Below are 25,714 nucleotides of genomic sequence, written 5' to 3'. Positions count from 1 at the left end.
AAACCAAAACACAGAATACATACTAAGCCCCTCAAAAAAATTTAAATTATGTATCAAACAATTTAAAAATATTCACCCTAAAATTGCTAATTATGTAGAGAAAAAATTAAGCAACCCTTACCTAAAGAAAAACAGTATAAAATAATATTTAATTATGAGAATGTTTGACATGATTAGGATAATTTTGCCACAAACAGCAATTTCAAACATTTATTTTTTGTAAGTAAAAACAATGAATACATTTTAAAGACTTTTTATTTTCCAGCCCTTTTACAGGCCACTACTCACATTTCCCAAGCAACAAGAAACAAATTAAGGCTAATGTTTTATATGTAGTGGTATTGATCTAGACATCACTTTGCTATGTCTAGAAATTCATACTTTCATTGGGCCACCAACCACTGATTATGTGGTCACACATAAATTACGTTAAAAATGGCTTGGTTGCAAACTATTGTTAAACCTGGTAGCTTTAATACAACTTTTACTTTACCAACTGAATAATTTTTGTGAAGACAATCTAAAATAATCTTCCAAATTGTGAACTGTTAAACACACACACAAACACATGCATGCTACTCTTTCACAAGTTATCACAGGTGTTGATCACACAGTTGTATTAAATCTCACCTGAATATGCTTAACCAATACTGTCCTCGGGAATACTGGAGGTGCACAAAGGGAGGTTATTGCAGAAATCATTTTATTAACATTCAATTTCCCATTTGTAGTTGAAAGGATCTCGATTAGATTTTGGGATTCAATTATCTGTAATAAAGAGAAACATATTGGAAATAGAAAAAGAAAAATTATTCAAGAACATTTTAGTTTTTGCAATCCTAAAAAGTATTTTAATAGAATTTTTCAGTAACTGCAGTAATACTTGAAATTTTAACATACCAGCAAAACATCACTGTTAAGGAAACTTGCTCTTACAATATCACTTATATTTATTTTATTCTTAAAAAATGTTCTTTGAACACCTTATAGTGTAAAATTCAAATACAAAGAGAGTAAATTAACAATAAAAAGCTACAATACTTTCATAATCAGTAAAACCATTACAAACAACCAAATGGGTGGTTTGTAAATTATTTTCCTTGTAATAAGCTTGAATTAATGGTTTTCTGATGACAATTTCTTATTATAAAAATGTGCCAAACTGATCTGTGTGCATAGACTACTTGTTCAAATAAAAATATTTTAAAAACCAAAGGAGATACTGAGTATAGTGTCTTAAAAATTTAGTTTTACCTTTATCAAGAATTATCATTAATGTCTTGATAAAAATAAAATGAAGACACTGAGAAAACAAAAAACTTCCAGTCTTATGATAAACCAAGACACTAAGACAATAAAAACTATTTTTGTGTCTCGACAGAAATGTAACTTGTCCACCTAGATGATAAAAAAAATAACTGTTTGAAAGTCTTGATAAAAGGTACAACTAATATACTGAGAAAAAGTGAAAAAAATAAAGGAAAAATAAAGTGTTCCAATATGCAATGAATAAAAATTTGCATTCTGGATAAATAACACAAGGACCCTGAAGTAGCAATAAAAATCTCTCATAATTTTAAATAAAAACTTTCAGGACAGGCGTGGTATAAAATATGCGAGTTTGTATACACATTTGTACACATTAACCTTTAAACAGCAGGAATGTTGTAGGTAGCAGCATCAACTGATGAGGGCTGCCGTTTAAGGGTTTACTGTTTACACTGTAACTTTTAATTCAGTATGTGCATCATCACAAAATTTGGTACTTTCAGTAAAGATTCAACAAAACATTAGTATAAAAAAATATTTTTCCAAGCTACAGGTTTCAACTTTCCTTTGTACCACCTCTGAAACCATGAAAGAGAATATCCAAATTATTTTTAACCCTTTCACAATGGGCTTGGTATAATATAAAGGAGTTCATCTACACATCTGCACCATAACTTTTGATAGTAAATATATCTTCACAAAATTTGGTAGACTTTTAATAAATGTTACCATGTATTTTGCACATAAAAATTCAGATTTTTGATGAAGTATTTTTACTTAGTTTTTTTTTAACTTATGAAATCTGTTTCATCACTTGTCCAAGTGAGATGTGATTTTTTTTATACAAGTAAACAAACTGTTCTTCATCCCCAAAATATCAAAAATTGTGTAATGTCTAGAACCTCCTTAATATGTTTCATACATTTACTTTCAGTCAGACTTTATATTTTGTCTTATTTTCTCTTCCCTTACTATGTGGTGTTTGTCAATTTGATCAATCTCACAACCACCATAAAAATTAAGAAATAAATATAATGTTTTTTTGTTCTAGAATGACTACAAATAACACAAAAAATATTTAGTCTAAATAGGTAAAATCTTGTAATATTATACATTTTATAGGTTTATTATTTTTATCACATTGACCTTCCAGTTGTGCTTGGCTAACAATACAGCAGGTACAAGTATGTGGTGCATGCAGGGGCGTAGATTTTATACACCCGATGGGAGGAATGATTTTTGCAACCACTTATGTGAACTGTTCTATTTGCAAATTGGTAATCTCTGATTACATTAACCTGAAAGCTGAAAACATGCAGTCACAGAGTTATCTTGTTGCCATGATACTTCAAGGTTTCCATGTAAGTTTGTATAAGTGAGGTGTTATGAACAGTTTTCAAAATCTTAATAGAGTAAAGACAAATTAACTGCCACATGAATTTATTCCTGCACACTGCACAGTATAAAAGATGCCCATTATACTTGACAAGGTTACTAATAACTTTCATTGCACGAATTACGTTTTCAAATATTAATAAAATTAGTAATTACCCTTGATAAGTTTATATCTACTGAAAAACTGTTCATGTTGTTTGATACAAATAATTAAAATGCCTTTGTAAACTCTTGAAAATTACACATTAATACAATGTAGCATATAATTATTCATAGTTTTCATTTAAGTAAAATTCATTTAGTCCTCTAGTCTACATGTTCCCAAATGTAGACCTCCTTTGTAATGATCTGTGTATGAATTCTTTCATAAGCTCTTCTATATTTATCTTGTTGACCTCATCTTTGTGAGTGTGACAAACTGCCACATGGTTGAGGCAGCACTGAGACACAGCTGATCTTAACCACATCTTCAACCGTCTTAATGCAGAAAAGCTGTGTTCACATTCGCAGCTGGATACTGGACATACAAACAAAGTTTTCACGAGAAGAAACACTTCACAAAACATCTGCTGGCTTGTTTTATGCATTTTACAGCAAGCATCCTTTGCATCTTTCAAATATACTGCTTTTGTTTTTCCTTTGAACATGGGCAACTGAAACTTGAGCCATTGTGCAGAGATTTCTGGATAGAAATTTATAACCGAGTTGTCAATCTTGCCAGATGTGATCATGTTTTCAAGTGCCAGATATTGCCTCAAGTCATTGTTGTCTGCATTGAATCTAGTGGTCAGATGTTCTATGACTGTATCCACAAATTCAAAGTATTGGCTTCTGTAGTAATTTCTAGCTGTTGCAGAATGGTGTGCTGAGCCATCACCTGTGATCCTTCTGGGGAGTCTGAATGCTGCAATAGGCACCAGATCTAGGAAAGTTACCTTTTTCTCAGCTTCATCAAATATCTTGTTGTAATTTTCCTCTGTTTGCAATACCTGCAACCACTCAACTGTCATTGCAGATGCTTCAATCATGCCTGATACTGTCGCTGATTTTGCTTGGAATGCACGATTTAGTTCCTCTAATGCAGCTAATGGATGCTAAACCATCAACAATCCTAAAACTGTCTTTCCTTTGTCAAATCTGTCCATCAGACCTCGTGCTTTCACTGCTACATCTGATTTTTCATTTGCTAATTCAAACAAAGAATCAACAATGTCACTGTAGTGATCATTAGCACATGTAATTGCAGATAGGCAGCACAACCAGTGTGTTGGACACAGTGGCTGGATGTTTTTAACTGGACCACTGTGGCTGTTTGACGATACAATATTTTCAAAGATTGTCTTGTATTTGTCTGATCTCTGAAGCAAGACACCAAGTTCATGTACCCACTGGATAGAATCTTGAACACATTCACAATCTACATCTGCATGTTGCATTATTAAATTAGCCTTGTGTGCTCTGCAGTGAAGAAACAAAGCTGACGGTTGCTTCTCTTTTATTTTTGCCTGACATCCACTGTACGCACCACTCATGTTAGCGGCTCCATCATAAGTTTGTGCTCTTAATCCTGACAGTGGTAAATTGAGTCTAGTCAGCACATCCAGTATAGTCGAGGATATTGTTTCACCAGTTGTATTGGAAACACTGTACAAACCAAGAAACATCTCATGGACATCAAGATTCTCATCTATGTATCATAAACATATTGCTTCCTGTTCGGCACCTGTAACATCTTGAGTGCCATCAACCATTAATGCAAAGATTTTACTTTGCTACACTTTGTGTGCTATGTTCCTCAGTATTTGATGGCTGAACATCTCCATTATTTCATTCTGAGCCTGAAGTGATATGAATGTGGTTTTCTTTGACAAGTACACCATCAACTCAGAATCTTCCTCTTCCAGGAGCTTCATTAACTGCAGGAAGTTCCCCTCCGTATCAGTATGTCTACGTAATGCTAAACCTTGACACAGTAAGAAATGTAAACTTCTGAATATTTTGGCTAGACTTCTTGTGCATTCTTCCTGCTGCTTCTTTTTTCCATCATGTAGCTGGACAGTCACTGGAGTTACATCAAGTGAACCTTCTGGAGATATAACGAATCTGAGCTGAGAGGAGGACTGGTGTCATTGAATTTCTGTTTTGCCTTTTTCCAGTTGCAAAAACCAGTGGATATGAAGGTATATTCTATTGACCTCTCCAATTTCCCTGTAAAAAGGCCTCTATTTTCTGCCTTGGCACAATAAAAGCATATGACTTTTTGAGTCTGATTGTCGAAGTGCAGCCATGGGAACTCATCAAACCACTTGCCTTGGAAGTTGATAATTTGAGATTTTGCTTTCTGTTGTGGTATTAGTTGTGCATCTGGATGATATGGCTTTCCACACTGTATCTGTGGAATGTCAGATTTTTCATGACTGCACAAACTTGTTTCACAACTGTCTGGTGGTTCATGATGTGCAATAGTTGCACAAGCATTTTCAGACTTGTCCTCTGATGAACATGGTATTTCCTCTGTATGGCAAGTTTCTATTCCTTTGCTTGAGGTTGTTGGATTATCTGCATCTGCATTGTCACTTGTAGTTCTAGTAACTGGCTTGCAGAACTGTCTAATATCGGAAAGTTTCAGATGCTTGTTTGTTATAATCTGAATCTATTTCCCAGATGACTCAACAGGCTAAAACACAGTCTTTATTGAAAAACTCTAATGTACAACGAACAAAGATAGAACAGAATGGAAGTAGGACTGAACTGTACAATGTATTTAAGTCTAACCCGCAAACCTCACAGTGACTACCGAGCCAACTGACCACCTGGGCATCGCTGGGACAATAATGTGTGCCAGTTACAACATAAGTAATTGCAAGTTTCTTGAAAAATACTTAAACAATCACAAATATATTATATTCCTGTTAAAGCTCATCAAAAGGCAAACACGTTGTGATATAATGTCTGTAAGCACGTCTATTAAATAAAAACACCTAAACAAAAACTAGCAATACAATTCGAGTAAAGATTTCAGGCCGTTAAAATCACTCCTTTTGTTTTCTAATTATACAAGAAAATACAATATTTTTACTATCTATGACAAGAGAATATATTGTTCTTTTACCATAAAGCACCAGTACTTTATTAGAGGGTGGTGATAATTTGAAATTTGATGGATTAAAGAGGGCCACAAACACAGGTCTAATGAGCCCTGTTGTAAAATCGAGGCTCAGACTAAAGGGAGCGGAGGGGGTGATGTAGGGCGCATCTGGATCCGAGTGGCCCGAACCTGTCATTAACTGAACACTAAACATACACTATGGTCAACAGATTCAGCAAATAAGGAGAGTAAGGCGTTCAACAATAAAATCGGCTAGACATGCATAAGAACAAATGGTGTAGGAAAACCGCACAATACACACATAAGATTGATGCAGCTACAAGCTACAAATGGCCTGCCAGATCTAGATCGTAGGAGTTTACTCTTGGGAGTAACATTTTCGAATTTCATGCTCTGTTCAATCTGTTGTGATGAAATTGTACTTAATCTTACACCACGTACAAGATGTAGGTAGATTCTGTGGTAGTGCTTGCAAGCTTTGCATGTATACTTAAGGCCTACTGACTGACACTTACGAACTATCACTTAGATCGAAAAGCTTAGAAGCATGCCTATATTAAAGATGTACATTTCGGCTTCTGAAAAAGCCTACATCTAGGCCTAATTATGTATTTTGATTGGTAAGAACACGAGAATCAGAAGAACAAACACATAATTTGTAGGCCTGTGATGCAATAAAACAATTCAACAGACCAAACTCTAGGTGGGATAGTTGTATGCACCATACCCCCACCTAAAATGAAGGGGGTGTATCCCCCATCCCCCCAGGATCTACGCCCCTATAAAATACAGTCACATTTCAGGTGTAATACATTACATATGTATTTTAGAATTTAGAAACAAGTTCTTAAACTTATTTTTCTTAAAGCAGAGAACAGTAAATAAATATAGCAATGGATTATCTTCTCTAGTTACTGCCTTTGTATTCATTTACCACTTGCTGAAGGTTGCCAAGTATTTTCAAATTTTGCACATGGGGATGTACAATGAAATATTTTTTTTAGGTTTCATATACACATTTGAATCACCAAAAACATCAAATTACTATATAAATACCATAAAATTCCACTATAATGTATCAAACTTAGTAACTAAGTTGTATTTGGGTCCAAACCAAAGTCAGATTTCAAGCAGGCTAAAGACACAACCTACTTCTTTGAAGTCTTGTTCTGAAAGAAATTCTAAGCTTTAAATTGATTATTCACGTCGTATATGCAAGTATGTATATACGAGACCTTTTGAAAATTGAAAGAAATAAGAGAGCTAATATGTTTGATTTGGTACACAAGCCACATCTCAACAAAAACAAGGTTTTTATTTTACATTCTAGCTTGTTAATATCAGCAATTTTGAATTAGTAATTCATACAAAACTGCAGGCTTAATATTTTGACATCACAACATCTAATATGATCCGGTCCTGCCTTCAACGTACCACACGATGACACAAAAAATAGTTGTTTTTTTTTAACATTTACTTTTAAATCAAGAAATTGAATAATGTATGATCCTAAAAATTTGAATTGTACCAAAATTATTGACATAAAATTCATAAAACAGTAGTTCAATAACATGTTGAATGCAAACCAACAAACATGATGACCTGCTACCCATAGCACTAGGGTTAATATCTTTTTGCAACACGTCGTTTTCAAGTTCCCTTAACATACACCAGTTTTACATAAGTTTTACATAAATTTTACATACTTTTCACAAATAAAAACAAAATAAATATCTTAAAAAAAAATAAAATGTGCACTTTATGTCTCACCTTTTTCACAAGTTTCACAGTACCAATCCATGCAGGAGACAATCGAGGCTCAAGAGCCGTCTTCAAAGATGGAACAAAGTACTTAACTTGATCTGGACAAGTTTGTAAAACCTTGACAACAAAATCGAACATTCTTTCATCTGTGTAAGGCTTCTCTACTGACACTAGTAGGTTTGTAATGATGTGATTTTCATTCCTGTTTTACAGAAAACTAGATTTCCTGAGTCACTTAAAAATAACACTTTCATTGATACAATGTTCAAATTTCTAATGATGTAATATCTATCTCTATTGTCATAACTTTTAACTGCATTGGGTACAACAAAACACAATTCCAAATAAAAATAGCCAAAAAGAAAATCTAATTCAACAACTGCTTTGTTTTGTTGAAATTCATACAAAACTGCTCAAGAGTCATTCATACCAACTATCCCTAATTTTGAAGTGACAGATTAGAGGAAGAAAGCCAGTCAAAATCACCCACTGCCAAATCTTTGGCTACTTCTTTCCAATAAATAGTGGGATTAATCGTCATATTATAAAACTCTTATGGCTTAAAAGCTTATGATCAGTATTGGAATTCAAACCCAAAACTCAGGTACTCCAACTATCAGGCAATAATTTAATGAATCTTTATCTACACATTTTATTTAAATTACATATGTACCAGTAATAAGACATAAAACTGTCTCTTTTATAAATGATATTTACAATTTACAGCTACAAAAACAAGTCACTAATCTAAAAGTAGAAAACAAATTATTAAAAATAGAGAGACCTTCACGTAACAGCAGTTACTTTTGTATCGCTTCTAATTATCATACAAAGTGAACAAGATTAAAATTAGTTAAAATGACTTGTGTTGGTTGTAATATAAATCCTAAATTTGAAATTAATTATTTTTCAATTAATAAAAAGAATGATGAACATACAAAATTTTGAATAAAAAAACTAAATTCATATCTTCCCCCCCATAAAATAAAAAATGACTAATTACATAATCAATGAGTTATAACTTTACTCAGCTGCAAATAATTACCATATTCTCCTCTTCTGAGTAATATTTTAATGGGCAATCACTAATATATACATAAACATAACAAAGATACAATACTGACTTTCCAGATGTACCCAGTGACCAGTCATGGAAGATGATTCCAAGCTTGTACGAGCAACAAACTGCCATCATAAATTCATGTGCTGTATTTCTCACCAAAGCAATTTCTTCTTCAGTAGAGTCCTGTGTAGTAAAAATGAAAAGACTTATGTTGTTACTAGACACCTCAATGGAAGAAAAATAAAAGAAATGTGAAAGGAGGAGAAACATTATTTGTTTCAATACATCAGATAGAAACAATTACACCATAACTAATTTTAAAACATTTATATAAATTAAAGAATCACTGACAAACTTCTAAAACAGTTTCATTCATAGTTTATAACAAAACAAAAATCACACCTACAAAGTTGTATTGCTTTCCACTTTAAGAATATAGGATTTTATTTCTTGTAAAAAGACAAGTCAACATTTCACGTACTAAAGCTTCGATGGGACCATCCACGAACAACTTATTTTTGCCTTTCTTTTGAACCTGTTGCCTCTTTGGTCCAGACCAAGAATACAGGTTTAAAACATGCTTCAAGGTTGAATCATTTAGGAGTCGAATTTTCGTGGTCTTGCTAATGGAAATATTTTCTATAACCTGTTCAGAGACAAAACATACTAAATGAGTCTTAAAATGCCACAGCATCACATCAGACTTACAATGCAAGGCATACAGTCCTCTGAAGACAACAGTAGTAGTTATTAGTATGTTAAAATTGAAAAGAAATTCATAACTACTTATTAATTAGACTTAGGCAATTGCACTGGCCATAACGCTTACAACTCATGTTAGCTTAAATCTTGTTACCCTCCACAACATCCATGTAAAATTACCAAATAATTTCCTTCTGATCTTTATAAAGAAACCTTATGATAAGTACTAGAAATACATCAAGAATACTTAAAGAATTATATAACATTTTCATACAGCCATGTTACATTTATGAAAGAGTTTGCATTAGTTTGTTTTTTTTATACAGCCATGTTACATTTATGAAAGAGTTTGCATTAGTTTGTTTTTTTATCAACTTTTGAGACAGCAAATTCTATTTTTTTTATGATTATGGTTGTTGTTTATCATTCATTTTCTTCCCTCTATCCTTTAGTTTACCAATGAAATTTTAGTTGCATTAAAACACAAACTCACCTTAAAGCTAACTATTTATATTTTGAATAAATATATGTGTATGATGAAACTGACTAGCTCCCCTAACGGTGATGTACAGATGTTATTAATGTAGCAGAAGATTATGTAAATTTATGATCACATGACATGTACACTTGTGACCTACTCAGTGAATAAATATCCTGCCAAAAGCTTTGCTAAGAGAGTCTTGAGACACTTAGTGAATTAGTGTTGTTTATCAAGTATTCTTATTGATATTGAAAGATATTTTTTGGATTACTGTCTTTACTGTATTTTTTGAAATTAGGATTTTTCTATTATTCTATTACTTGAAATAATATTAATATTTATAATATACTGTTTATTAATATTAGTGTAAGAACCTGGCCAGGCATATATTTATTGATCGCATTTTGGTAAGTGTTAAATTTCCAAGTGTTGTGGTGAATAAATATGTTTTTTGTTGGTGAGCCCTGTTTGTAGCAGTATCTTCATTTTGGACCATTAAAAACTACTTATATTCAATATATACTAGTTATTACGCTGTTAGTGAAAATATATCATGATAAACAAACCCAAGAATGTTTTGAAATGTATAACCTTAAAGAAAAAAAAAAGTTATTCCCTTGTAACAAATACAAGAACCTACAGTTTAATGGAAGCTGTGATATTACTTTTCTGTGTTAATAATGAAGCAATATATGTAGTATTAAACAATAACTTAAATAACAAGACAAAAGACACCACTGACTTAAAGGACAACAATAACTTCTAAAGTCCTGTCCTTTTTGTAATTTGTACAAAATTATTTTCCATGAAAAATGTTCACACTAAAAGGAAAAGCAGAATCATCAAAAAAGAGAATAAAAATGTATTAATTTACTCTAAAACAAACTACAAACTACAGTCAATCTACCTGTAAGAACACATAACTTGTTATTTCAATTGAATTCCAAGAAATGAGAAATAAATTATGTGCGTTCTCCAGACATATTTTATTTCCTGCTAAAGATTTGACATTTATAGAAACAATAAACTAGATGGTTGTATCAGACTGATGAAGTGACAACAGATTAAACAACAAACAAGTTTCATTGGTCAAGAGTAACAATAAACCTCTACCTGTTACTGTACATTGTCAACAATAGACTTCTATAAAATATCTATTTCAAACTTAACAATTCTTACTTTCTTATGCAGTGTGTTTAATACAAGATGTATTGTTGAAGCTTTGTCCAATGGTAAGCCTTGAAATATGGCATTTAGAAATCCTAAAAAACAATAAGTGAATTATATATATTTATTAACACAACATTTTAGGTTAAGCATTAAATATATAAAAAAATCTTAGTAATTTTTCACATTCTTAATCTTTGTATATTTAAAAAAATAATTTATGGTAAATTTTTTTACATCATGGAGTTCAGTTTTCTTGAAAGTTATCAGCCAGGGTTAAAAAACACACTCAGATGGAGTTTGCAGTTTTCACATAACATAAAGAGACTCATATCAAGTCAATTTTTGAAACAGATACCTCTGTTACTTTGTCTTTCTCTAGAGATAATAGCTGTTCCATCCATGGGTGTGTGGGTGTAATGATACATTTTGTGAAAGATGATTATGCCCTCCAATGGCAAGCCAGGTGATATCTCAGGATAACAACCTCACTAATGTATACAGAGAGTGACCAGTCATAAGGGTAACGATTGTAACTCTGGGTAAATCCAGCATTACCTTTAAGCAAAAACATTAAATTTTAATAGTCTGGTACATGATCTTGGCCATGTCAGTCAGAGAGAAGTTACCCCTGATCCAGGAAAAGTGACAAACCAATGTACAAACAAGTACACATGCACAACTTGATGATGACAATAAGATGGTATTGTGGCATCTTCGACTTCACTGATTAACACCAGATACGACAACGTATCTACTACAGAGTAATATTTCTCTGAACACCTGAGACTGAAATACAGAGATTGATGCAGTGTAAAATATAATAAAGAATCTTATTCATATCATAAACACAAATTTCCAACCTCTGATCATCAGAAAACTTTCAGGGATTCTTGTAGAGTTCTAGAACCTTGTTATTAATTCTTTTATCATTAAGAGTTTCCCAGTCATTTTAATTTTCCCTCTCGTTACTATCTTACCTTAGCGTTAGAAAATGGTGCATAAACACACAACATCCATGTGGATCCAATGCAATAACTTACATGCTTAAAGTAGGTATCTTTCACAAACTCATAAGACCTTATTGCTTTCACTAGCCACAGAGATACCTTTAAAACAACTTACATCAACTAAATCCATCACTGACATTAACACCAGCAATACAAAATGAGGAACTAAACAAGATTTAAACAGCTTGATATGATATTAAACACAGGAGGGAAAAACTTATTTTTAATAAAAAGGAAGGAATAGGGAAAAAAGCCTTTCTAACTCTTAATGATTATGGGAAAAAATTGTTTCTTAATTTTCTGAGTGTTGTTATTCCATAAGCTTACTCAAGGTAATTTGTAAATTTTTTATGGGGAAAATAAACCACATGCACACAAGTATTTTGTACAAAGGGTGTACACTCTTGACAATAACACATATCACACTAAATGCTGTATCTTTGGCACAACTTGGCATTAACACCATACTTTCACCATGAAACCATAGGTTTTTAACTCAAGAATTAATAATATGCTATCAACCTTGTATTAGCTTTCAATTACAGGAAGTTTATCAATAGATTGATCTTAGCAGAGAAAAACTCAGCATTAGTTGCTCAAACACACCTTTTACTTCCATGAGCTGGCGGATCACATTATTGTCTCCAACAACCATAAAGGAGAATATGAAGTGTAACAAGCAGGTTCTAACATCTTGAGGATCCTGTAAAAATGAAGGGATATAAATAAGATTTCTGACACCAAAGTTCATGTCTCTAACAATAATAATTGTATTTTTGTTATACGTTGGTTGATGATGTCTGATATCACAAAATATGAATCAATCAATCATGACTGAAGTGTATGCATTATAATAATTATATTAACCAGAAGTGTCAAAAACACTTCATCTCTATCATTGTTAGAGTACAATATTATACTAACATTTCAAAACTTTTGCATTGTAGAATTTAAAATTTCCCATTAGAAAAACAAATCATATCATTAAGAAAAGAATTAGGATGACGTGTACTATTAGATGAACTGAGGAAGATGTTTGGTTATTCTTGGAAAAAACCAATAAAAGGCTGAAAACATATTAAGTAGAAATTGAAATTATTGGTGACATTATTATATTTTTAATATTAGGACTGAAGAAAAGGTAAGTTTAGCATTCGGAATGAAGATGAACAAAAAGTCATTGTACATTATTTGAAAATAAGTAACAAAATTGTAACGTTTTTTTGTCTCATTCCAAGAATTTCAGTCACAACACATGAAGGATTTGTAAAAACAACAAGAACTCTTACTTTGTGATGTCTGTAAGCAAACAAGAGGTAAATGTTTTCTAGTTTAAAATTAAAACGTGGAAAAAATTCTTTTGCAGCTGCATTCCCAAGCAATACCATGGCAGTGAGGAGCTTCAGGGTGGCTTTCAAATGTGCGACTTTCTGCCGCTGACTGAGCATTTTGTAAATTAATCCGGTATTTGACTGTAATATCCGTCTTACTATTCCAATTCCAACTGTTTCATAAATATCAAGATCCTCGGCAATACGTAACAGAATTTGTTCTAGAGCGAGAAATATTATGGTATTCTGAAATAGAAAACAAAATTAAACTCTTGAGTATAAAATAAACTTCTAATTTTTTTAATTTACATTTATACTTTGAATATACCTTCAGTAGATTGTGAATAACCCCAAAGAAACTCTAACGTTATTTAGAACAAATGTTTATAGTGGAGAGTAGCCTGTAACACTAAATAATTCTAAGATTTGGTAAATAAAAAACAGTTATTGATAATCACCTCGACTAAAGTGAAACCACCATGTGTACAGTTTATATATTGTGTCTAATCATCAGGATTTAGCAATAACTTGTTTTACAAGAACGAGCTTTCAATCTTTTAAACAATTAGGGCCTTTTCTTTTTCGATAATGTAATAATCTACACATGCTTCTAAATAAGATTTTGATGATTTATGCTTATTGTACATAAAAGCCAGTACAGGATATTTTCTACCTGAAAATCTGAAAACTTGCATAAAATTGTTGCAATAAATATACTTTCATTTTTTTTTCATGATAATAAATCTTAAATAACATTCTATAACAATTATTATTGATATCTTTAATTTCTTATATCCATATGAAGGATTTAAATGTACACAAAAAGCAATAATGTTATTTAGTTTTAGTACTATAAATGAAATCTAGGTGTCGTACATAAAATACTACTTCCAAAATGAGTCGGTACACTAAACATTTTTTTTTTAAATTCTCATTGTTTTATACACAGTAAATATTAACCTTAAACTGTGATAAAAAATAACTCATAAATCACATAACAAAACTCAGAATATTTAACTGAAATTAAATTGAAATATTTTGCTAAAGGACTTGAATCCATTTTCAGTAAATAAATTCCTGAAATTAATTTACAGCATATATCAGTTTATCACAATTATATTTCATCAAATTTCTTAAAACAATTTTATTTACATATATGCATACATTTTTGGGAAGTGGGTATTTTTAAATGACTTAAATTTACAAGTTTGGAAGACAACAAAGCAATACAAGCCTCCGAAGGAGTTTTACTTCCCAGACTTAAAAAGTCTAGAAGTTCAGAACATGTTCCTGATGAAGCAAGATAGTTCTTAACAATGTCTTCTTTAGTTTCATGACTGTTAAAACATTTTGCTGCTGTCACAAATGATTTTAGTTCTGAAACAAAAGAATCATTATTAGCAAAAATTTTAATCATTAGTGAAAGATATACACTAAAGTAATTTACTTTTTTTAAATTATAATTAGCTCCTGAAGTATGGAACAAAATAATTTGTATAATTTATTTTTTTTATATTGCTACATGTAAAAATATGACTAAGTTATGTACTATCAATTACAGTATATATAAACTGTAACACGTTCTGTTAGGTATATTAATTATTACAGAAGACAGTGCAAACATCTAACAGCTACCAGTAAAAGTGTTTCTGTGCTTGGATTTTTTTTTAAATACAAGTACACACACACACACAGAAAGAAAAAGACAGAACATAAGTGAAGATAAATATTTTCCCTCTGTGTTCCTTCATTCTAGGTATTACACATTAACAGAATTTGTGTATATTCTCCAAATAATTATGGTGCACTGAGTTAACATTCTATTCAATCTATTGTAAGGCATCTTGCAAATAACTTGATACTATATTATACAAGTTGTATGGTAACTATATGGCATAAAATGATTCACAGATTTATTAACACACACCACCACACATGCCATTGCATATCAAAATAAATGGTAGTAAATACTTTCAGAAATAATATTACTGATAATCCAGAACCAATTACTTGTTTTCTATGAATTGAACTGTAACCTGAGGAAACATGATCACACACAAATGTCCCATGAAATAAGTTCAGTGGTACCTCAGTTCTTGAATGACTCCCTTCTCGAACAATTCAGTTTTCGAACATATTATTTGAGAAAATGTCTTGGGTGTTGAACATAAACTCAGTTCCAGAACCAAGCTGTCGTGGCCCGAACCCCCGAAATAATCCGACTGATGACCCAAATGACTCTTCAACCATTTTCGGCCCGTGCCAAGCTTGCCCAAAACATTTTACCCGCACCTGTCACTCAGTACACACCCCCGTTAAAATCTGCTGTGAATGTTCTCGTTTTTCTTTTTGTTTTGTTTTTAAATATTCTGATTAAATAAACCACCATGGGGTCAAAGAAAGATAATGAAAGTAGCAAACCAAAAAGAAAAGTTGTTAGAGCCACAATAGAGGTGAAAAAGCGAAGTATGAGAGTGGTGTTTGTGTGTCTGACCTTGCCACACAGTTTGGTATGGCGAAGTCTACAGTCTGCACTATACTGAAAAATAAAGAGGTCATCAAAGGAGCTGATGTTGCAAAAGGAGTGACAGTGTTTACGAAACAAAGATCACAAACAATGGAATAGGTAGAAAAACTGTTGTTGATTTGGGTAAATGAAAAACAGTTAGCTGGTGATAACATTTCTGAGACCAGTGATGTCGAGAAAACCCACTTGTAGAGAAATATATATGCAAAAACAGCTCATTTTGGTTGAGAAAATATTTTACGTAGAAGGTCGAAACGTTGTTCGCTCTTTCACGTAAAATATTTTCTCAACCCAAACAAGCCGTTTTTGCATATATATATTTCTGAGACCATCATTTGTGAGAAAGCAAAGCAGTTGCATGCTTACCTCCTGAAAAACACCCCTGGAACGAGTGCTGATACAAGTGATGCCTTTAAGGCTAGTAGGGGGTGATTTGAAAAATTTAGGAAGAGAAGTGGCATACATAGTGTGGTGAGACATGGGGAAGGTGCCAGTTCTAACCACAATGCTGCTGACAAATTTGTTAGGAAATTTAAGGACTATGTAGAAGCTGAGGATTTTATTCTCCAACAAGTGTTCAACTGTGATGAGACAGGCCTCTTTTGGAAGAAAATGCCAAAGAGGACCTACATCACCAAGGAGGAGAAGTCACTGCTAGGACACAAGCCAATGATAGACAGGCTAACTCTATTGTTATGTAGTAATGCAAGTGGGGACTTAAAACTTAAGCCTTTGCTTGTTCACCATTCTGAGAACCCAAGGGTTTTCAAGAAAAATAATGTCCTGAAAAGTAAACTAAATGTCATGTGGAGGGATAATAGTAAAGCATGGGTAACTAGGCAATTTTTTATGGAGTGGGTCCATGAAGTGTTTGCCCCAAGTGTAAAGAATTACCTCATGGAAAAACAGTTGCCACTCAAGGCCCCACTTGTGATGGACAATGCACCTGCTCACCCACTAGGCTTGGAGGAGGAGTACAGTTTCATTATGGTGAAGCTCTTGCCCCCTAACACGACTCCTCTCATTCAGCCCATGGACCAGCAAGTCATATCGAACTTTAAGAAACTCTACACCAAAGCACTGTTTCAAAGGTGCTTTGAAGTAACCTCTGACACAGAGTTAACCTTCAGAGAGTTCTGGAAAAATCACTTTATATATCTTCCATTGCTAGAGGATCATAGTCAAAGGCTGGAGGGAAGTGTCTTTGAGGGCCATGAACTCAGCCAGGAAGAAATTGTGCCCAGACTCAGTAGCAAATAGAGACTTTGAGGCTGTACCTGTTGTTGAGGATATTGTCTCACTAGGCAAGTGTATGGGCTTGAATGTGAGTGGTGATGATGTGGAGGAGTTGGTGGAAGACCACAACACTGATCTCACCACGGACGAACTCCAAGACCTTCAGAAGGAGCAGCAATAGAAGGCAACTTAGGAAGTGACTTCAAATGAGTAGGAGGGAAGGGAGGATGTTCCTAGTTCACTAATCAAGGAAATGTGTGGAAAATGGGGAGAGTTACAAAGTTTTGTGGAAAAATTTCACCCTGACAAAGCTGTAGCAAACTGCAGCATAAACCTTTTCAATAACAATGCTATGTCTTACTTCAGAAACATTAAAATGAAGGCAGAAACAAACCTCATTAGACAAGTTTTTAGTGAGAAATAGGTCCAGTGAGTTTCAAGCAGGTTGTAGCAGTGAAAAGAGACAGAACTCCAGAAGGAGCAATACCTGACGTTTTTATGGAAGGTGACTCCCCTTCCAAACAATAACTCTCTTACTCTCCATGTTCCTCACCACCTTCCACTTACACCATCAACTCTCTTCAGCACAGGTAAAGTACAGTTAAATTTTCATTTACTGTTTTTTTTATTGTGTTTACAGTTTTTGTGGTTGACTTTATGCATGTAAGTATTATTATACAGGTATAAATAAGCAATATTTTTACTTAAATTCCTTCATAATGCGTAATTTTTGGAGGTCTGTAACGGATTAATTTAATTTACAGTATTTCTTATGGGAAAAATTTATTTGGTTTTCAAACAGCCTTCTGGAATGGATTAAATTCGAGGACCAAGGTACCACTGTACCTTTAAATATTATCTACATATTTTACACTACACTGGAAAACAATAATTTTATGTAATCATATTTCAAATTTAAGTAAACAAGGTCATATACCAAACCAAAACTGCTTTTTGTTGCTCATGAAAAAAAAAACATAACTGAAAATTTTTTTTCTTTAAAAAAACTTACTAGAATATGGTTGTGCCCCTATCAGCAAAGAGTTCAAGATATTATTAGCTGTAACATTTTCGAAATGAGAAGTATTGGGAGTTCCCATATTTTCCCCTTGTTTGTCCTCATATATTTGACCTTCTTTGTTCTCATTGTCTTCTTCTAATCGTTTCTTTTTCGCAGAAGCATCTGTTTCTTCCATTCCATCAGAGTTATGAACATCATTACTTTCAACTTTTCTAGGTCTTTTTTTCTTTTTCTGGTACATGTTTCAGATTTCAACTTGCTTTATAAATCACAGAAAGAAAATTTTTTGTATAGCTGTAATTTTAACCTTGATATTTAATGATGTATGTATTATAGAGGAGATATCTTGCTCAAGTAAGAGATAGTTTTATATCTAGTTTCTAATGTTCAGCCAATGATATATTTTCAAAAAATCATCGGGCTAGTTGTTTCAATTCAAAATAAACGTGTATATACATATATTTTTAATTGGTTTATATTACATCCCTATTAAGAATAGTTAGCGCAAGTTACAACAGCACCTAATTATCTACTTAGTACTAGTACCAACTAACATCGGGTTTCACTCGTAAGTTCTACTCATATGACTATTACACAATAATTAGTAAGAACTAACTCTAGATTTTGACTAGTAATATAACAGATGGAGTGCTATTTCCAAAGTTAACCATCTTTATGTTAAGATCAAGCTTAAACTAAACAAACAATTTACTAGTATTTACGATTAGTACCTTTCATTTTGAACATCAGAGAATATGAAGTTACTTTTTTGTATTAGTAGTAAAGCTACTTTGAAAGCACCGTACATACTAAATTATGGCCATTCCTGGCATTAACACTAACATAACAAAGTAAAGTACTGAGCTGCTTCATTTAACTTTTCAAATAAAAATGGACCATAAATTTAATATGCATACAAAGTCATTAATCATAAATATGCATAAAATATCGAAATGTTATAATTTAACTGTAGACATACTCTCTGAAATGATTTATATAAAATCGCTTTCACTTAACAACAATCCAGTCCACACGTGCGATCTTCTGCCATTACAACATTTACAGTGTCCTCTACTTTACAATGAAATTATTTTTATTATTTAAGAGCTTTAATAAACAACGAAATATCACAATAAAAAAGTAAGTTTTAAAAGAACAAATATTTACATATTTATTTGTACTTCTGACATGATATTTAGTCACAAGACATATAGTTTGAGGATTTTTATAGCAAGGGAGATATTGACGTTGAAGTTAAAAATCAAAAACCAGTTGACAGAAATCATAAAGTCCACATCTTAAAACATTTTGATTCGGACTACTCTTATTCAGAAATCACAACAAACAAAATAAATATAAAATCTTAAACAATGTTATAATTAATTAACTAATGAAAATCAATCAAAAGCTTGTCGTATTAATATCTAGTCCGCCACTGGGATATGGGTGAGTTCATATACATAAAAAGCTAAAATCATATAACAAATAGCCTTTGTTTAGCCTTACGTTAGATTAAACAAGGAAGTAGTCTCTATTTATTTATCAGAAATCATTTATACCTAAAGCTCTCTACTGATGTCTTCAAAGACTTGGTCCTTTTGATTGTCATTTTAATAAAGAAAAATAACTTTCCGCCATGACATCACTCCTCCTTTCTTCATACTAGGTATGATCACTGTACAAGTGATATTTGATATTACGATACTGTACGTAATCTAAACTCCTATTGTATAAACTGTAGAACGTGCTTCTCAAAGGCCAGAGAGGGCGCAGAGAGTATTACGTGACGCACTACTCTGACCGTATTTGTTTGTGTATTTGAAACGAAGCACAAAGCTGAAGAATGAGTTACCTGTGTTCTGACGACAACGGCTATCGAAACCAGGTTTCTAGCGTTGTAAGTCCGCCATGCCATAGAGAGCTACCGTGTCTATAGTTACACAATGTAATAACTGCACTCTGTCCACCGCGAGGAATCTAACCTCAAAGTTTAGTGGTGTAAATTTACAACTAACCCATCGTGGGACATGACTACAAGGGCATATAGATTATAACTCAAAATACACATTTAAAAATAAAGAAACGCCAAAAACTACCGTAAAAGTATTACTATTATCGAGTAATTTACAGGCAATAATTAACATGGGAAAATTATGAGTACAATAGATTATACAAAGTGTAGTGGGATACACAACAAATCTCTTGTTTAGATAGGGTGGATGTCATGAAAGGTTTGCTCATTACTGGTCTAGACTACTTAATAGCAAATACATACTTTATTGTTATTATAATAAATGATGTATTTGCGAAACGTACACTTGCCTTGGGTTTCCTCTATTCTGCAATTATGGAGTTTCACCAAGCACCGACAACTTTATATATCAATCGTATAATAACTGACTCTTTCTGAGAGAATTATCGTCCTATTACATATGTCGGTTCAACTTTTCTTTTAACTACAATACTAAGATCAATAACAATAGATTTATCTACAAAATGGCTGATTGGAAGAAGTTCCAGATGTAACTGGATGACAACTTACAAAGTGATATGTAGATCGCTCAGATTTATGAAGATATGGAATCCTATAACAACAAATTGACGGTTTATATAACTGTAAAAATAAACTATCCCACATAACACAGGAATGAAGGGACTAAGGAGACAACAACTCAGATTCTCAAAGTTAAAAACTAAAGCAACTTATAAACAACTTTAGAAACGCAATCAGATGTGGTTCATACGTCTTTGGAAACTACAAAGCATTATGGAGAGAGAAAAAGATACCCACAAAGTATCCCGTCGTTTGTTTTGGAATTTCGCGCAAAGTTACACGAGGGCTATCTGCGTGAGCCATCCCTAATTTAGCAGTGTAAGATTAGAAGGAAGGCAGCTAGTCATCACTACCAACTGCCAACTCTTGAGCCACTCTTTTACCAACGAAGAGTGGGATTGACCGTCACATTATAACATCTCCACGGCTAAAAGAACGAGCATGTTTGGTGCGATGTGTATTCGAACCCGCAACCCTCAGATTACGAGTCGAACGCCTTAACCCATCCGGCCATGCCGAGCCATGTATCCCATCGCATAAACAAACAACAAAACCAACAGATATTTTAAAGGAAATGCCACAAGTATTCCATAATTTTTTATGAGAGACGTTTCAAACACCGATCAATGTCATTGGTAAATCAAAGTTAATGCCAACTGGACCCAAAATTAAGATCTCTTATCAGTTATTTTTCTCGTAAATTACGCAAATCCATTAACAAACAAACACCCCATGATTCATCACATTACATGCCCAGTTACGCAAACAGAAATCAAGTTGAACAATACCTATCAGTGTGAAAATACCAACTACATTTCAAACACAAACAAAAATCAAGGTACCCTTACTACAACACTACCTTTCGGAGTGACAATATTAGCTATATCTTCAACATAAACAGTAATCAAAGTAAACTTACCATAATAATACCTCTAGAGATGACAATATTGGCTACTTCCCAAACCCAAACAGAAATCAAGATAAACTTACCACAACAATACCTCTCGAGATGGTAATATTCGCTACATCTCTAACACAAACAGAAATCAAAGCAAACTGACTTACAGAAATCATGGTAAATTTACCACCCTAGAGATGACAGTATTGGTTACTTCCCTAACACAAGCAGAAATTAAGGTAATCTTACCACAACAATACCTCTCAGGGTGATTTTATTAGCTACATCTCTGACACAAACAGAAATTAAACTTTCCACAATAATATCTTTTGAGTTGACAATGTTAGCTACATCTCTAACACAAACAGGAATCAAGGTAAACTTACCACAACAATACCTCTAGAGATCAAAATATTAGCTACATCTCCAACACAAACAGACAGCATGGTAAACTTATTACAGCAATATCCCTCGGGGTGATAATATTAGCTGCATCTCTAACACAAAAGGGATTCAAATGTTTATGTTTCACCTAGCAGCATTGCATAACTTATCATTAAAATCTAGGTATCTTGGAAGCAGGCTACAGTTAGTGGGTTTGTTAGGAAGGAAGGCTGGTTAGTAAAAGAAAAATTAATAAACTGTTCAGTCTTACAAATTATAGTGACAAAAAAATTCCTTACAAACCATATATTATTCTACCTAGAATCAAATAAAATATTTAGCGAAAGGTTTAAAAACAGAAGACAAACTACAGATGATCTTATACCAATAGTTTTCAAACTAGACAATGCACTGAAGGAATTTTTATCAGATTTCTGAAAGTCGCTTTTTTTTTCTTCTCTACAGCATTTGACACAATGACCTCATCTACTTATTAATGACTTAGAACTCAACGATATGTTTTATCCACTGGCTATCAAACTCCAAAGGTAGGGAGGTCGAGATAAATCTATACTGAACCCTTTACCCTTAAATCCGAAGTTCCTCAAAGGAGGAGTGGTTGTCTGTTCACTAATATTTACCGTATATGTAAATAGCGTGCCAACAGAAATGAATAACAATTGTATTGTCATAAGTTTACCAATAATGTGGGTACAATGAATACTTATGACACCTTCGACATAGCAGCAATCAACATTCAAATCTCACTAAATAAAAAGGGGACACAGGCGTTCCGCAGAGGGGTAAGAGAAAGCATTATTCCCATCGTAAAATGAGTAACAATTTTTTCTGTATTTACTAACAACAGGTATATTAATTTTTTATTTGGTTCACAATCTTACAATACTATTCCTTCCCCTGGGAATATGTCTGCGGACACCCATGGAAAGAAATCATCTTCTTAGCAAGTCCCCTAGGGGAACACCTTTGGATTTACAACGCTAAAATCATGGGTTCGATTCCCCTAGGTGGCCACGGCAGATAGCTAGAAGTGGCATTGCTGCAAGAAAACATATCACACACTTATCGGAAAATTAAGTATTTTAAAGGAAGGTCGAGATAGTGGCCCCTGGATTTATTTGTCAGATGGTCTTGTAAAAAAATACTTTTGTTTTCGATCATTAACTTTTAAATAATTGTATTAACCATTTGAAACAATAAAAACAATTAGAATCATTCTCGACATCTTTTACTTATTATGAAAAGATGTATGGGGACATTAAAAACGTAAATTATTTATCAAGTTTTGAAATATTCTAATGTGCAATGCAATATTTTGAATCAGATGTAGAAAAGGTTATGATTGTATAAATATTCTGGAAGTTAGAGTCCGGAAATTTAAAATCTGACAAAGAACATTTAGATTAAATTGTGATTATTATAGCATTAAGTCGTTTTTCCATTAAAAATTAGCTATTTGGTTAGTTAATAAAAAGAAATGTAATATAAAAGATACAAGGCTGAAGTCGGCAAAATGTGAGAAGAGACAGTTGGGACGCATTTAAGATTTAAAACAAAACGTTGGCACCAGTTTCTCATAAACCTTTTATTGTATTACATATATATACAAAATTAAAACTGAAAATAAATATCGATTTAAATCATATAAAACCTACGATAAACGAACAACCTAATTTTTATAAATAAAAAATATATTTAATAATCTTGTAAGTGTACAAAACCTATCAAATACTTGCACCAGATCACATTATTACACTAATAGCGGGGTTAACTTCGTACACCATACCAACTACTGAATAATTCCGATTTTGTGAACCATAGCAACTTGTTCGTTGTATTAGTAACATAGCTTTTCCTTTAGCATTTTACGTTTAAAATAAACAAATGAATATATATGCTTTTTATTTTCTTCTAAGAAACCACATCACTCCAACTGTTAGATAAAGACAGCAAACTTTTACAATCAGATAACTTGTATTTCCTTTGATACGAGAACCCGCAGACACTTCAATATGTTAATACTACAGAAATATTTAAAAATGCACCATTTTCAAAAAGGTTTAACTTTTAATAGTTATTACAGATGGCGCACGATTGTTCATATGCGGTAAAGAGCTGTTTGAATGATAGGCTAACAGTCAAGAGCGACGGGTATTTATTCCTTAACAAACGTTCCAATTCACTTGTGACGGAGTTTGTGTGTTAACCTTTGAACAAATCTATAATCTGATTTGAGAATCACAGTGTGTTGTGATTTATTGACTTTTGTCAATGTGAATAATACAATCCTATGATTCTTTGAACTTCTCGACCTAAAACACAAAATCAAAAGGACATAAAGATGTATTATTTGTGAAATTTTCAGTTGTTCTTCTGTCCTCATAATTAAATTACTTCGGTTACCTTAGTCTTCATTATGACGACTGTTACATCTTGGACGCTGTTGAACCATTCTTTAGTTATCGCCGGACCAGGAATGTAACTAAGTATTTGTAGGACTCGTTATAGATTCTTCATATGTTAAAGGCTTAAGCTTAAAAGGTTTGTTTTAACCACATAAAATATTATGTAAGAAAAGAATTTAAAAAATATGCTTGAATAATGTATGTACATGTGTCAGCTCTTTCAGGCAGTGTATCCGAACGGAATATTTTGTTAAGCCTTCAAAGATCACTTTAGGGCATTGATAAACTTTGATTGGGTAGTAAAATCACGTGTTATCTTTATAATTAATTCCATTTTTATATTTACATCAACTTAGAAATGGCACTAAGGAAGTAGGTTTGTTTGTTTTGAATTTCGCGCAAAGCTACTCAAGGGCTATCTGCGCTGTCTCTAATTTAGCAATGTAAGACTAGAGGGAAGGCTAGTCATCATCACCTACCACCAACTCTTGGGCTACTCTTTTACCAATGAATTGTGGAATTGACCATCACATAACGTCCCCACGGCTGAAAGGGCGAGCATTTTTGGTGTGAAAGGGATTCGAACTCGCGACCCTCGGATTGCGAGTTTGTTTACTCAAATTGCTCAGTTCACTAATGCAGCCTTCAGGTCAGTTATACTTTTATAGTTTACTCTTCATTATCACGCATCTATCACTGTCATCAAACACCTTAACTAGGTAGACAAATCTGGTTTATAATACATCTGGCGCTATTTGTGGTGTATTTAAATAATTATATTCCCCATACAACTTAACCATTGTTAACATCAAACACGCTAAAAAATGAAGGGAAGTGTGGCCAATAATACAGTGGCGCCATCTCTTGTACATTCAAGTACTTGTATTTCGCATAAAATTTGACCAAGATCTTAACTAAGGCATTTTATAAACCTGAAAACTGTTCGCTTTTGCTGATCATACGTTCGGCGTATTTACCTCTTATTACCATCTAAAATAAACATGTGACTAAGAACATTCTACATGCTTGTATCTAGTTCACCACACGGTAAAAGTTGAATCTTTCGTCTTCAATTTTAGTATCAGAAGTTTCTTTAACAAAATACACATTGATAAAGCCCATGGCGGCGAAAACAAACATGTCAATGAGGTATGATTAATAGATTATCTTTGTTAATATAGATTATGAAAATATGAGGAATTTTCACAGTTATTGGTTAGGAAACTCGTAAGCCACGAGGGTTAGAAAAACAAAACGATAATTAATATCTATCTTACTACGCTGTTCTCCTTAGAAAATTTGCATTGGGTATTTTTATCTCACGGATAATATAATTGATTATAATCACACTTCATTGACTTAGAAAAGGAGTTCTCA

At 32.9% G+C, this 25,714-nt stretch overlaps 1 protein-coding gene across 5 annotated transcripts in view; it reads right to left on the bottom strand.

The window, feature by feature from the left end:
- The window catches only part of LOC143257252 (nucleolar pre-ribosomal-associated protein 1), a 52,696-nt gene extending 32,939 nt beyond the window's left edge, over positions 1-19,757 (bottom strand). The window contains exons 1-10 of one of the 5 annotated variants that reach the window (XM_076515674.1): positions 19,635-19,757; positions 18,067-18,334; positions 14,526-14,668; positions 13,250-13,537; positions 12,567-12,663; positions 10,963-11,045; positions 9,082-9,246; positions 8,662-8,783; positions 7,544-7,739; positions 631-768 (exon numbers count right to left, since the gene is read on the bottom strand). In XM_076515674.1, the coding sequence (XP_076371789.1) occupies positions 631-768; positions 7,544-7,739; positions 8,662-8,783; positions 9,082-9,246; positions 10,963-11,045; positions 12,567-12,663; positions 13,250-13,537; positions 14,526-14,668; positions 18,067-18,316 (1,482 nt within the window). In that variant the 5' untranslated portion in view covers positions 18,317-18,334; positions 19,635-19,757. Of the gene's footprint in view, positions 1-630; positions 769-7,543; positions 7,740-8,661; positions 8,784-9,002; positions 9,247-10,962; positions 11,046-12,566; positions 12,664-13,249; positions 13,538-14,525; positions 14,669-18,066; positions 18,335-18,806; positions 18,946-19,054; positions 19,154-19,634 lie in introns of those variants that run through there. The other 4 variants (XM_076515672.1, XM_076515675.1, XM_076515673.1 and 1 more) reach the window with 4 other exon arrangements.
- Between the last annotated feature and the right edge of the window lie 5,957 nt (positions 19,758-25,714).

Source organism: Tachypleus tridentatus, chromosome 7 (assembly GCF_004210375.1).
Source record: "Tachypleus tridentatus isolate NWPU-2018 chromosome 7, ASM421037v1, whole genome shotgun sequence".
Taxonomy (NCBI): Eukaryota; Metazoa; Arthropoda; class Merostomata; order Xiphosura; family Limulidae; genus Tachypleus; species Tachypleus tridentatus.
This window is presented reverse-complemented; position numbering and strand designations above follow the sequence as displayed.